General features: G+C 34.8%; 2 protein-coding genes and 2 non-coding genes across 5 annotated transcripts; 3 read left to right on the top strand and 1 right to left on the bottom strand.

The window, feature by feature from the left end:
• Positions 1-2,492: 2,492 nt before the first annotated feature.
• Positions 2,493-5,272, bottom strand: LOC133693468 (uncharacterized). 2 transcript variants are annotated; one of them, XM_062114685.1, is made up of 7 exons: positions 4,853-5,272; positions 4,658-4,750; positions 4,459-4,539; positions 4,212-4,346; positions 3,840-4,058; positions 3,487-3,579; positions 2,493-2,906 (listed from the first exon to the last, which is right to left on the bottom strand). In XM_062114685.1, exons 1-7 carry the CDS (start codon positions 5,099-5,101, stop codon positions 2,745-2,747), a joined length of 1,032 nt encoding a protein of 343 aa, XP_061970669.1. In that variant the 5' UTR covers positions 5,102-5,272; the 3' UTR covers positions 2,493-2,744. The 2 variants fall into 2 exon arrangements, with proteins under 2 accessions (XP_061970669.1, XP_061970670.1); XM_062114686.1 differs by having other exon boundaries at positions 4,658-4,747; positions 4,853-5,271.
• Positions 5,273-6,086: 814 nt separating this feature from the next.
• Positions 6,087-6,166, top strand: TRNAL-UAG (transfer RNA leucine (anticodon UAG)). Its single transcript has one exon. It is a non-coding gene; the product is annotated as a tRNA-Leu (tRNA).
• Positions 6,167-6,966: 800 nt separating this feature from the next.
• Positions 6,967-7,046, top strand: TRNAL-UAG (transfer RNA leucine (anticodon UAG)). The gene has a single exon. It is a non-coding gene; the product is annotated as a tRNA-Leu (tRNA).
• A 2,268-nt stretch (positions 7,047-9,314) lies between these two features.
• LOC133694736 (O-fucosyltransferase 16-like) lies at positions 9,315-14,981 on the top strand. The gene is made up of 10 exons (XM_062116416.1): positions 9,315-9,652; positions 9,761-9,829; positions 9,927-10,014; positions 10,290-10,366; positions 11,303-11,391; positions 11,505-11,688; positions 12,210-12,391; positions 13,098-13,200; positions 13,410-13,741; positions 13,829-14,981. Exons 1-10 carry the CDS (start codon positions 9,494-9,496, stop codon positions 14,268-14,270), a joined length of 1,725 nt encoding a protein of 574 aa, XP_061972400.1. The 5' UTR covers positions 9,315-9,493; the 3' UTR covers positions 14,271-14,981.
• The last annotated feature ends 370 nt before the right edge of the window (positions 14,982-15,351 follow it).

The raw sequence follows: 15,351 nt of genomic DNA on the forward strand, positions 1-15,351 counted from the left end.
CTAATGTTTTAGATCTAAAAATTCAAATTATATCTTTCTATTGAAATAATTTATTTTTTATGTTTATAAATTTGTTATTGTTTCAATAGGAATTATATCTTCTCCTTTTTTTTCCTTTTTTTTTATGAATTTATATTTTTTATATTTTTTAACCAAACTCATTGCAAAAAAAAATGTTTGTTTAATGGGTGGTTGTTCGTGATTTTATATATATTTTTAACAATACTAGACTATGTGTTTAGTTTCATTATATAGTTTATGTAATTTAAAAAAAAAAACTTTTTCTCATGTTTGTATGAACCCTTCATGTAGATTTATGTTGCACATAAAGTTTTTATAAAGATAAGATCCAAGTAGCTTATGCCTGGCAACCTGCCAGACCAAAGATTTTTGGGTATGATATGATCGTCAAACTCAAGGCTTTTGGGTCTAGCATGATTGTTAGTTCCAAACGTTTAGGTCATATAAGGCCTAGGCATTAACTTAAAAAAATATAGTTAAAGAAAAAGAAAGAGAAAAAGAAAAGATAGAATTTCTATTGGAGGAATAACAAACTCATAAACATTAAAAAAAAAATTATTTCAATGGGAAGATATGATTTGAATTTTTAGATCTAAAATGTTAAATTAGATTTTTATAATGATTTATTGTTTAAAAATTATTTATCGTTTATAAATAATTTTTATACTCGCATTATTTGGGTTTGACAAACATGTTTAACCCAAATTTACTTGAATAATCATAATAATAACAATAACAATAATGAACAACAACAACAACACCACCACCACTAATAATAATAATAATCATACTGAACCATCTAGGTGGTGGCCTAGTGGTAAGAGCTTGGGACTAAGGGGTTTATTCCCTCTTAAGTCTCAGGTTCAAACCCTGTGGCTGCTCATATGATGGCCACTGAAGGCTTACATGGTCGTTAACTTCAGGGCTCGTGGGATTAGTCGAGGTGCGCGCAAGCTGGCCCGGACACCCACGATAATAAAAAAAAATAAAAATAAAAATAAAATAATAATCATACTAGCACCAGGGCTTGTAGCCCAGCGGCAGAGGCAAGGTTTCCTTGCCTCTGTCACTTGGGTTCGAGCCCTAGCGTGCACGCCTGTCACCCCCGTGGTGTCTTACATGCCTACTGGGCTTACAGGGTGTTCAGTGGGTCCGGGGATTAGTTGTGGTGCATGTAAGCTGGTCCGGACACCCCGGGTTACCAAAATAATAATAATAATCATACTAATAATAATAATAATAATAATAATAATAATAATAATACAAATAACAACAACAACAACAATAATAAGAACAACAACCATGTCAAACCTAAGTGTCTTGGGTTTAACAACTATGCCTGATCCAAGTTTAGTTGGGTCTGCCAACATACCAAACCCACAGTAGTTAGGCCTGGTAGACCTAGGTGCCTTGGGTTTGGTAGCTATACCACATCCACGCGCCTGAGTCTGGCATCAAACATGGTTGTCAGATTAAAGGTGTTTGAGTCTGGTAACTCATGCCAGACCCAATCAAACAACAAACAAAGAAAGGACAACGATGCACTTTAGTTGTTATGAGAGAGAAAAGAAAGAAAAAATGCAAACAATTGATCACTAGCGGCAATCTAACCATTATATGTTTATACACGCCGCTCAATATGGAAAAGGGCATGGCTGCGCATTTAGTGATACGCTGGTTGGTCAGATTTGGTCACTGGTAAATATCTCATACGTCTTTTTAATGACTCAAGCACCGCCTACTCGCTGGGATGTGTGGAACACATTCAGGCAACTTTTTGATTAAAATATACTACGTGAAAAATACCAAAACACCTCCATAGTCCTCTTAATTACATAAAATACCATGGAAAAATACCAAAATAGCCCTAAAGGCAAAGTTTCTTTTTTTTCTTTTTGTCTTTTTTAAGGCTAAAACCATTATTTGCTTGTATTTGAAAATTTAAAAAACCAGAATATCCTTGTAAAAAAAACAAAAAAAACATTTATTCACTCATAAAAAAATAAAAAATAAAAAATAAAACTATTATTAAAATTCACAATGAAAAGTTAATTTTTCCATTCCTTTCCTTTTAGCTTTTGTTATAATTACCGGACATCTCTATCCTTTAATGTCAACTATTGAGATTGTCTTTTTTATACTCAGTATTTATGTCTATTTTATTTTAATGTCAACTATTGAGAGAGATTTTTAAGATTTAATATTATAGATTATTTTTTAAATTATTTTTTATTTAAAATATATCAAAATAATATATTTATTTATTTTTTTAAATTTTATTTTTAATATTAACATATGAAAAAAAATAATTAAAAACAAAAAAAAATATTTCAAAATTTTGTGAAACAGTAGCTGATTCACCGCCCAAACACGCCCTTATAGTGATTTTGAAAATATGGAGAATGATCTTATTTAACTTGCTTAAAAATGACTGCTTCTAAAAAGCGTCTTTGTGACTGTAAACCCAACTATTTTAATCATAAATCAGGACACATTTAACTCAAAATCTGTTTGGTAACAAGTATTTGATCAGAAGATCGTCAATAAGTTCAGAATGCCATGGGAAACAGTCGTGTTGTTGCAAAAATTCAGTGTTGCATTGAGAGCTTGCTTCAAGATATCAACTCAACCGCAATATCTGCCACATGGGCAATCAAGTATGAAGATCAACCACTATCCTCCTGCCTGGTTAATACAGGTCATTAGCACACCCAGGCAACTGATTAAACATTTTCTCCAGGAGGTAACTCTGCAAGCTTTGGAGGTACCCCGAGTACTCGCTCCATGTCAAAACGGACTTCAATGTTACGAACGCTATACCCAACCACCATTAGCCAATAAAGCAGCTTGGCAAGCTCTGGTGCACTAGTCTCTGTTACAGATGTCTGCAACCAGAATTGAAGTAAGAAAAATTGCTACAGAAAATCCAACTGATTATTGAAGAAATTCAATAACACTGCATAATTGTTTACTATTATCAGCATCTTGAAAGGTTCAATACACCACTCTTGCTGAAAAGATATACAACTATGGTTGTGGATTCAAAAATGGTATGTTCAATTCTTGATGTCAAAGAAAACAAGAACCAGGGGAAAAAAAGCAACTATCACAGATTCAATGGGGTAAGATCTCTAAAAAGAATGGCTTTCTTGGTTCACAGAAATGAAAATAAGGTTATCCCTTTTCTTCATGGAAAACGGGAAATGTTGCAGATTGACAAGTTTTCCAATAAAAACTATTGGATGCAACTTATTAATCTCACATTAACCATTTATTTTCTGCAGGTTGAAGGAATGCTTAACTGTTCATTCCAAATTGACAAGTTCATCATGATTCATTGGATAGAATCTCGATCCACTCTACTTACCTAAACAATCTTTTTTTGAAAACCAAGTATGTTTTTTACTAATGTGAATTAGATCCAAGGCAGTAAGTCAAGAAATCTGGTTTGGTTCTTAGGCAAACCTTCATCTGGTCGGGACCTGAAACAGCCAGAAGGCGCTTGATGAACGTGTTCATTGCAAGAACAACATCCTCTCCAGCACTACTTGTCAAATCCTGCAAAATCATAAACATCCAATTTGAAGTTAAAATCTGGAACTAGAGTCAACATTACATACAGCATAGCAATCTGAAAGTGGGAAACAAGGAGGTTGCTGGAGTATGTTTGCTATACACATCAATTCTTTGTCATTCAGATTTAAGAAGAAAATAAAATTCCAAATGAACATAGCAGAAACCTCACAGTAACTGTTAACTGCATTAATCAACAGAGGCACCCCCAGCCAAGATACAGAAAAGAGCAAGAACTGAAATACCTTCAGATTTTGGGGCTCAAGAGACTTGAGATATTCCAATAATTCATTTTGTCCATTTGCAGTTTTTCTACCAACTTGACTATTTAGTTCCTCTATTTCCGCTTCAAGTAACTCGATGTATTTTTTAGCATCAATTCTTTCAGCACCAGAAACATTATTCCACCTAATAACTTCACCAGACACATTCTTCTGTGTACCAGGTGCATAATCTGGCTCATCCTGAACAGTCACAACATCCACTTATATACTGTAAAAATAATGATAAAACAAAGATAAAGTTAAATATGCTTTAAGATGAAGATAATATCAAAGTTTAGACCCATTAAACCTCTTGCCACTAGTTACATCTTTAGAATTGAACAAACCATTTACCTTCTTTTCTTCTTGTGCATCAGGAAGTGCAACCTGCTCCAAACTTTGTTGCAACTCCAGCCGGTGTTGTGCATTCTTGAACATATAGCCCGTCATCATAACACTATACATGAGCTGCGCAAGATTTTCAGCTACCTGAAACCAAAAAACCCAAACTAATCTTTCTCGACAACAAATTGCCTACAGTTTTCAATACTAAACCATGCATTTACAAATGAGCAAATCCACTCAAACTCAGTATACTTACAGTTGTAATTGTTACAGCGAAAAACTGTGGAGGTAGCGTCCCAATCATATTAGTCACTGTCTGTCGCATCGCATCAACTACCTAAACGAAAAAATGAGAAGCGCGCTTCAGTTCATATCCATATTTCCTCCAAGTATAATGCTAGACAGAGTGAAGCAATGCAGAAATTATGGCAGAATTAACTAAAAGAAAGCAAAACCTGCGGTGGTGCTCGCTTTACAAAAAGCTCCATAAACTCAGGCTGCACATTTTTGACATATTCCAATAGAATTTCCCTCCTGTTCTTTGGCTGCTGATTTCAAAAAAGAAAACCCAAAATCCCAATTCAATCAATCTATACTATAAACTAAAAGAAATCACAAGAAAATTCAGTGGAAAGAGATGAAAATATTACCACACTGCCATTAGGGGGCTTGGCATCACCAGATTTATTATTAGAAGAAGAGTCGTCCTTGGAAGAATCGTAAGCTTTAACTCTAAAGCCTAACCTCCCTTTATTACAGTACTTCTCCTTGTTTCTTCGAAAACTAACTGAAGAACATAGTCGAGGTCGAGTCGAGACAAGAACTGTTGAACTGTTAGAAGAAGAAGAGGAAGACAATTTAGATACAAAGAAAGAGCCCTTTGCTGTCAAAGAATCCATGGCCAGCTCGGTCACTGAAACTCGGTAGCTTGTTTGCTTAAATGGGCTGCGCCTAACGTGTTTTTCACAGCTTTGACATTGACGGAGGGGGTGTGTAAAAGAGTGGACGAGGACGGTTTTCTTTCTGGTGCGGGAACTCTCAGAGATGAGGGTTTGTTTTGTGGGGAGAAGGGAAGAGAGGTTGCACTCTGGAAATATAGGATGGTTTGTAGGGGATTTGGGTGGTGGAGGATCGGATGGTTAATGTTGTTTCGAGTGTTTTGTCTGTTCTGTTTTGAGCCGTTGATTCGAGTACGTTGTGACTCGAAAAGGTTGCGCGAGCAGGTGGATCAACAGATCTGGGCCCTTGTTGTGGACTAGTTAATAAAACCGAAAGCCCATAATCCCATGTTTGTTTATTTATTTCTGAGAAAACCAATGTTTATCTAATTACATTTTTTTAAAGATAAATTACTTATTTAAGAGAGATTTTTTTTGTAATAAATAGTGATTTAGCCTAGCCACAAGATCCAATTTGATAGATTAATCTAGTAACATGCTAGTTTAGGAATTAATTTAAATTTGATAATTGAAAATATCTATTTTTTAAAAACCAAAAAAATGTGTTATTTTCTTATTTAAAAAACTTAGAATCACACCATTTCATGAATTTTAAAGAAATAAAAATATTGACATGATGTAGTTCTTAAACTCAATAATCACAGCTCAAATTTTATATTCATGATTCAGAGAGTATAGTTATTTTTACTTTAAATTAAAAAAATGTATTAAATTGTTATAAAAATATTATATTTATACTAGCAGTTTGTGTCTTCCGTCTAGCCCAATAAAATGTAACTTCGATAGTTACTTTGATTTATATATAGACACCCAAAGCAATCTGTTTTTATACATGAGACTTTGCCTTTATACGAGTTTATTTCCTGCAAGCAAATGACTTGAAAAACATGTATTATAGTAATTTAGCACATAACCAACAGTTCAAGACAGTTTGGCCGAGTGGTCTAAGGCGCCAGATTTAGGCTCTGGTCCGAAAGGGCGTGGGTTCAAATCCCACAGCTGTCAGTTTTCTTTTTTCATTTTTTTAGCTTAATCTGCGCTGCATATCTCATTAAGCGTGACAAGTTTCAGTTTGGGCCTTTCGATTCATTAAGCAAATAAGTTCTTAGCATCTTTGACAGTCCAAAAAACTTAATGATCAAAGAATATATAAAGATGAAACTAATACAAAAATCGCAAAGGGATGTATGCATTTTGTTTTTTTTTGGTTACTGTAAAGGGAATACATTGAAAACACATGTAGAGTAGAGTAACGAAATATACTTAACCCTTTATTTATTTCTTCCTAGCCTTTGCATGATGCTGGAGATCCCTTGCTTTTGTCCCTTTGGCTGTTTGGGAATTCATTTGAAATCACGTTTATTTATGTTTTTATTAAAAATTAAACAAAAAATACTTTAAACCACAACCATTAACACAATTTTAAATAGACTCTCAAATGCAAGCCACAACATTCCCATGTAGAAAATTCCTTCTCTTTGTTTTTTTCTTTGCCATGTTGTAAAAATAATCTTTTTTAAAAGCATATAAGTACAACATACTAATAGAATTAGTAATCAATCTTATACCATATCATTAAAAAAAAATAGTTTATTTTTTTATTATTAAAATAACATTATTTTAAGATTTATAAAAAAATTTAGTTTAGGTTGATTTGTGAGTTAATCCACTTGACCGGGCTGGGCTTGGACTGACTATGGTTTGAGTTTAATAACCATATTTTCAAGTGTTCTGCGATCGGATGTAATGGCTACAAACTAATAATAACTAATATCATAATAATTTAACAAACGCTTAACAATCGAGACAGTTTGGCCGAGTGGTCTAAGGCGCCAGATTTAGGCTCTGGTCCGAAAGGGCGTGGGTTCAAATCCCACAGCTGTCAGTTTTCTTTTTATTTTTGGGCCTTGTGGGTTGTCAATAGTAAGACCTTTGGAGCCTTGGGGCAGTCCAGGCCTAGGGGCAAATGTACGTACGGGTGTTGGACCAGGAAAGCTGAGGTGGCAAGCATTGCCGGTTTTCCACCCTTGTACCGGCTGTATACAAAATATCTCCACGAGTTTTTTTGTTTCTTTTTTCAAGTACCACAGTAAATAAAGAAGAAGAAAGTAACATGATTCAAAACTTATTTAGGAATTTAACATAATTTGACGAGTGGCATATCATATTTTAAACCCGCAAGTTACATTCATTCAACATTTGCAAAAAAGCAATGAAAAGAAAAGGAGGAGGTGGCATCACGATGATGAAAGAAAGAACAAGTGTAGCGGCGCGGGCAACAATAGTGAAAGGAAAGAAAAAATAAGAAAAGAAAAAGAAAAATGGAGGGCAAGGTTTTAATTCAATTAAAGTCTCAAAATATTATGAAACTGTTTAGGAACCATAAATCGCATTCTTACAAAATTTAAATTTTTTTTTATTAAAATTTAATATGATTTGTATGTTTTGGATCATTTTGATGTGTTAATGTCAAACATAATTTTTTAAAAATAAAAAAACATCATTAGCATGTATTTCAGCATAAAAGGTTATTTGAAAAGCAACCGCTACCCCACCGCCAAACATATTTTATATATAACTTGTTAAATTTGTATTATTTTTCTAAATAGTTTTAATTTTCATGCTGTGTTTTTTATTAATGTGCTAATTAAATAAAAAAAACCCATATATTCAAGTGTTACATCTCAAGTGTTAAGGGTCCCATCTCTGGCACTACATTTTTATCCTTGAATAAAGCAAACAACCCTGAACCAGCACGAGGTAGATCCAGCCAAAACTTACCATACACGGACAGGATCTGGCTTAAAGTGAAGGGTAAAATAAGGATTTTAAAAATATTTTATTATGAATATCCAATAAATAAAGTCTGTCCTAGACAATTTTTACTTCGTAATTGAAGCATTTAAATAAAAACAATCTACATTTTATAGAATATCTGATTTTATTTTTTAAGCCGGTAAAGATCTTGATTCGTTGTCAAAGTAATCATTGGCTTGGGCCAGCTCAGACATGTACAGTAATCCAATAAAATCCTCAACAGGTCTCGTGCAAGAGACCTGTCGTCGTCCATCTAATTCTAGTTCTACACCAGCAACTGTGCAGACAGGCAGGAACCACATTCTTGTTCTTGCCAACTGGACACGAACAACAAAAACTCCACTCTGGCATCAACGTGGATCACACTCATCACGAGATCCAGAAACTAATTAGCCCTTGCCCAGTTACGTTATTACCTCAAAATACTCCCCAGCCCATTCAGTCTTTAACATATTTTTAGTCTCATTCAATACAACTATTATATATTCATATAAAACTTACATAATTTCTCCTTTTCCATCAAAAATAAATAAATTGACGAATTAATCATAATCCACGTTATAGAAGAGGTTATATATATATAAAAAACTAAACATCTTATGTTTATTTCTTTTTTTCATAAAAAAATCATGAATTTATTAAAAATCATTGAGTCATAACTCATGTAATTCAAGAGATTATATATATAAAAAATAAACACCCTATGCTTTTCATGTAAATTTTTTGGTTTATCACATGATGCAAAGTGAATATCTTGAAAAATTTAATAATTTTTATATTAAAAAAATCATATAACTTTTTGAATAATTATGTCCACTCAAGCTATACAAGGAATACAATTTAGGGCTCTGATCAAGAAAAACAAAAGATAAAGACCTCAAAATTTTATAAGATTTGCCCCGAAATATCTCTTTCTCCTTCGCTTAATATCTTTTATATAACATTTGATTATTATGTTGTGATATAAAAAAAATAAAAACAATTGCCATATACATTTTCTAATTCTCTCTGTATTTTAATTCGTGCTTTGTAAGGTTCAAAATTTATTATAAAATGGTTTATTAAGTAAATTTATTTTTATTTTTTTATTTCTCACATTACATTTAGCTAATATCAAGGGAGAAAGACATGAAGATTACAACAGTAAAAATATATTTAGTTGAAAAGATAAAAATAAAAAAAATGAAATAAATTTATCAATAATTAGTTTCAAAACCAATTTATATACCCTCAAATAATATATATATTTTATCTTTTATATCTCAAAACACCATCAAACGCAACCTTAGACGATGCTGCTCTTCCATCAAATTCGTTCTCTCCTGAAACCGAACGACACATCATGCAAAGCACTCAATCCTCCCTGTCCCTATCCAATAAAAAACTAATTTCCTGTTATAAACTCTTTCAGGAAATGCTGGAGTCTTGGCTAACAGATCCACTTTTGCCTTTCCTTTCCTTTTCTCTCTCTACACGCCATTTTCTCAGAGAGGGAAAAAAATCACCACCGTCAAAATGGCATTTCACCGGCGGCGCAACCACTACTACAAACGTTTCCGGTCTGTTCTGCCTCTAATATCCGCTGTTTCCGGAGTTCTTCTCATTCTCTTTGGTCTTCTCACATTTCTCGCTCCTGCACCGATTGATACTAATAATCCCCATCATAAGAACTTGGTATTGTATCGTACCGTACACTGCATTCCTCTCTACGTATACCTACACGTATTAATATACGATTCTGAACTTTTCTCACTTGTTTCTCTGTTTTTCTTCTGTACTCAGATGTACACTGCAAATGATGTTGTTGAAGATACGATTGGAAAGCCTGGAGAACCTGTTCTTCACATACCGGTTAGGGTTTTATATATATATATATAAATGGATTTTAATTATTTGATTTTAATTGGAATTTTCTTTTTGCTTAATTTGATTTTGTTTTGAGTATTAGATAAAAGGGAGGAAGGATCGTGATGTTTGGAGCTCGAGAAACTCGAAATATTTCTATGGATGCAGTAATGCTAGCAACAAGTTTCCGAGTAAGCTTATCTTCTCAAGTTTCTAGACTTTTTTGGTCGTTTCTTAAGCAGAGAAAGTTCTTTCCCGGTCCCTTTAAATATTTGTGCTTGTAGTCATAAAAAGCAGTTTAAGTTACTAGAATTGGATGAGTTGTTGCTTCATTTGAGGGTTTTGTGATCGGTGTTTTTTTTTTTTTTTTTTTTTGGTTATTGAAATTTGTAAAACGTGGCTTCTTTTAAGAGTTTTGTTTTTGTTTTTAATTTTTTCAATATGAGTTTTTTGGATCATGTTGTAGATGCTGATGCGATTACACATCCCAATCGGTACTTGCTGATTGCTACCAGTGGAGGCTTAAATCAGCAAAGGACTGGGGTGAGTTGATTATTTTGAGATTTTTGTTCCTCTGTTCCAAGGGTTCAGTTTATAGTTTGATCATGTAACTGAGCTTGCTTGAATGTTTGCAGCCTTTTGCTTACCGGGTATATGATGCCATAATCCCCACTAGTTTTAACGTTATGCCTTCCACCATTTTATTTGAGGCGCATGCTGGTTTATTTCATTGATTTAGTACTTGTTGGACCTCTTGAGAAAAAAGAGAAGCAAAATGGTGGCCTCATAGAGGGGAGAGTCTTTCAATTATACAAACAAATCCCAACACAAGATAGGAGTACATGTGCTTTAAAACCTACAAACTTAGAGCATTCTGTCACTCATGGGTATACTAGACTAACAATGCACTCCTCTTAATATTTTTGCGTACTAATCATGTACCAAAGACAAGCTCCTTTTTGTCCACACCTTAATCACTCATGAGTGCACTACACTAAACGTACATTCACTTCGAGGCTGTGTTTTGCACCAAGTATGCTAGATCCTCTTATAGCTGTTGTCTTTGAGTTACCAACTTCGAATGCGTAGGGTGTTTTTAGAAGGTTAGCAATAGATGGAACCAAAAAATGTGGCAGAAGACGGTAAAATCCCAGAGGAAAAAAGACTTGAGGGATGTGAGAAATTGGGAGAGTTGTAGAGGGAGATCAGTGAACTTTAAACAGTGGCTATTACTAGATTGACATTCCTTGAAAGGCCTTTTTACAAATATGTTTGTGTATGTTCGTGTATTAATATAGCATTAGGGAAACAGTCTGAGTTGCTTAGTCTCTGTAAGGCATTTATTTTCATTTACGCTAACTGCAATATCAGGATTGAGTGATACTCTTACGTGGATGTTTGTTTTCTCAACTGACTTGCAGGTCATATTTTGATTAATATTTGCTGTTAGCATTGATGTTTCACCAAACACGTTTGCAGATTACAGATGCTGTTGTTGCTGCTCGTATTTTGAATGCTACTCTTGTTGTTCCGAAGCTAGATCAGAAGTCTTTTTGGAAAGATTCAAGGTTTGTTATTGAATGAGCATAACTGAAACCTTTAATTGGGATCTTCTTGCAATTATCAGTTGGGACTTGTGTTGTGATATAAGATAACTGTTATTTTACTTTCTCTAATGCAGTGATTTTTCAGAGATTTTTGATGTTGATTGGTATATTTCTTCTCTGGCAAATGATGTCAAAATCATTAAATCTCTCCCAAGAAGGAGAGGGAAAACTTGGATTCCGCGTAATATGCGTGTTCCAAGGAAGTGTAGTGAGAGATGTTATCAAAATCGTGTATTACCTGTTCTTTTAAAAAGGCATGTAAGTTCTCTCGTTTCTCTGCAACCTTCTGATTGATTGCTTTTTGTATAGTACGATTTCTAGCCATGCAAAATTAAGTTGCAAGAGTTCTGTTTGTTTCCTTATATCTCTGGCCTTGCAACCATACTGATAGTTTGCGAAATTAGTCATGTTTAATCAGTAATAACATCCTAATTGCTGGCCTTTAGATCCGTTAGGTTCAGGATAAAAATTGTCTGTTAGGTCATATGAATCATTATCCAAGTTAAGGGGACATGCTCATGTGGTGACTTTAATTGTGTGGACATTGTAGAGGAAATTCAATAGCACAACATCTGACAAACTTTTCCTTGATCAAACTGTAAAGGCAATAATTTTGTTTGTTTTAAGTAGTATACTTGTGAGACTCCTTATGGATCTATAATATTTTTGGTGCTATGTTGATTAGGATATGTACCTTTATTTAATGCACTTTCTTTCTGTGGTGAATTTTCTGCTCATTTTAAGAATGACTTGACTTCCTGGACTTAATTTTGTGTCAGGCAATTCAGCTCACAAAGTTTGATTATAGACTCGCAAATAAGTTGGATACACAATTGCAAAAGTTGAGATGTAGAGTCAATTACCATGCTTTAAAGTTTACGGATCCTATTCTTCGAATGGGTGAGAAATTGGTCCATCGAATGCGGATGAAAAGCAAGCATTTCATTGCCTTGCACCTGAGGTAGTCTAATTCATTTTCTGATAAAACTGGCTATTTTTCTTATTAGAAAAATACTAAACCTGGTATTTGAAGTGTTTCCCCTATTGCCCTGATCAGTGGAGCCAATGGACCCTCGTATAAGATCCATGTGGGCCCCACTAATCTGATCAATGGTGATGGCTGGGAAACTATCTTAATTGTACAGTTTAGCATCAGTCTTCTGGTTGTCACTATATTATTTAATTGAAGCATGCATATCCATTTAACACGATAATATGAACTTGTTTCTTTAGTTTTCCTGGATTTATGGATTAAACCTGTAGCATGCATATTTTGAGCTCATGGTTGAAGCTATTCAGCTTAAGCTCTTAATCAAGTCATTCACACTGTCACACCCTTGCTTGATAGGGCGTACAGATTGCTTTGTGAGACTTAAATACATAAAATCATGTCTAACTTGTTTACTCTTGTTAAATAGTAAATAAGAACATGACTGTTTCAGGGCATTGATTAAATTTTAATGATTGGGCGAGTGGCCTAAGGTCAAGTGTGTTGCTGACCATGCCATGGAAATTCAATTTCTGGATTGGAGGTTATGCATGCATAATGGGAAGCCTATTTTCATTGGATTTTCAATTTCCAATCGATGACTTCTAAATGCAGGAATTATAATTTAAGGACAAGCATAGTAAGTTTTTCTGAAGCAGCCAAATGTTTCTTGCTATAGGTTTGAACCTGATATGCTGGCATTCTCTGGATGCTATTATGGTGGAGGTGACAAGGAAAGGAAGGAACTTGGTGCAATAAGGAAGAGGTGGAAAACTTTACATGTAGGGCTCAAGTGATGTACTCTTCTGTGATTGAAGTTATTTATTTCTGAAGCATTTGGAAGTCCTTCTAAGACTGTCACTATAATGAGCACAAAATTTGATTTAGTGCTGAATCTAAGTGATTTTCACTTCCCTGTGAATTCGTTTGGTTTTATCATGCATGTTTGTACTCCAGATCTGGAGCATCTAATGTGTTTATACATTTGCAGGCAAGTAACCCTGATAAGGAAAGGAGGCATGGAAAATGCCCGCTAACTCCAAAAGAAGTTGGCCTTATGTTGAGGGCACTGGGTTATGGAAGTGATGTTCATATTTACGTGGCATCTGGAGAAGTGTATGATGGGGAAGATACATTGGCACCCTTAAAAGCACTCTTCCCAAACTTCTATACAAAAGAGACTTTAGCCAGCAAGGAGGAGCTGGAACCATTTTCTTCATTTTCTTCAAGAATGGCTGCACTTGACTTCATTGTTTGTGATGAAAGTGATGTGTTTGTTACCAACAACAATGGTAATATGGCTAAAATATTAGCTGGACGAAGGTAGTTAACCTTTCCTTCTCTTTTCTCTATTCTTTTTTGACCTTTTCTCTGTCATTGGGGACTAATTTAGATGTTCTCAAATTGCAGGAGATATTTTGGACACAAACCTACCATTCGTCCAAATGCTAAAAAACTGTATAGATTGTTCTTGAATCAAACTACCATGTCATGGGAAGCATTTGCCTCTAAAATGCGTACTTTCCAGAGGGGCTTCATGGGGGAGCCAAAAGAAGTCAGGCCAGGCAGGGGAGAGTTCCATGAGAACCCACACACCTGCATTTGTGAAGATTCTGAAGCCAGGGCAAAGAAAAACTCAGGACCTAGAAAATATGGGAAGGGGTATGACGCACTGGGAGATGATATACCAAGTGACTATCAGAATGTTGATGATGAGCCAGAATTGCCTGATCCTGATGATGATGGAGACCAAGATGGTCCTCAAGAGAAAGGTCAGTTCAATGAAACCGGTATGGATTATGATGAATTGACCAATGAAGAACCCGAGTTGGAAGAAATTCTTTCAGACTAGACAGAGTTACCTTGGGTTCTCTACCATGCTTAACAATTCTTCTGTTGAATGTTTAAAAGATGATGCTGCCTATACCCGACCTGCTGTATATAAAACTTCCAGGATAGAGCCCCCCCACAGTGCCCCCTCTGAAAACAATGCCCCGATATCAAGATACAAGATACGACGCAGCTTTTTTATTGAGTTATTTACGACTGAGGTGTTGTGAGCATCATATCCAGAAGTTGTGATCCTTGAGTTGCACATTGGATCTTTCATGAGTCTTTAGAGTTCAGCCTCAACGCAGTGAAATTCAGGAAATGGGTCTGAAGACAGAGTCGGAGTTGAGTCTTTTAAATCTGAAGTTCTGCTATATTGATGGTTAACGCCCCACTGATTGTTCAACAGTTGATGAGAGATTGTAAAATAGTCCTCTTCCTGAGGGGGAAACAAAAAAAAAATAAAAAAGGAAAAAAAAAATAGTTTGTCACAGACGAAGAACTGTATTCTTTCTCTTTCTGCCCCTTTGGTAATTTTTCTTCAAGGCCGGCCATTTTAGTGTTCTACAAGTGAGATCACTGAACGCAAAGCTGATAGGTCACGCCCATGTACATTGCTTTGGGTTTTTTTTAATCTTTTGCGTAACATATTTTCTTTGGACTTCAGTCATTGCTGGTGGTTGGAGAGTGTTGTAAAAACTAGAAATATTGAAGATTTTGGTAGTTAAGTTAATTGATGAAATTGCCATCTGGGAAAGCAGTCCCACTAGAAATATACAAAGGCACGCATGTACACAACTCTGTTCTTGGATACTGATTCTTCACAGGTCATCGAATGCATGGCCAAGACGTCTTCAGTTACAATATCATCGAATGCGTTCTTCCTCTTCCAAATATTCTCTGACTTGTCTCTTTCGTTTGAAGGGGATACAAAGATCCTTAACCAAAGCCGTAGTTGATAGTTTCCACGTCTGGAGAGGGGAGATTGGATTATATTTTCCTGGAGTTTTAATCTCTCTTTCACAAATCATAAAAACATTTGTCAATCCAAAACTAGGTTTTGATTGGGTTGTACTTTAAATTAATATTTTTTATTAAAAATA

The sequence above is a fragment of the Populus nigra genome, chromosome 5, assembly GCF_951802175.1.
Source record: "Populus nigra chromosome 5, ddPopNigr1.1, whole genome shotgun sequence".
NCBI lineage: Eukaryota > Viridiplantae > Streptophyta > Magnoliopsida > Malpighiales > Salicaceae > Populus > Populus nigra.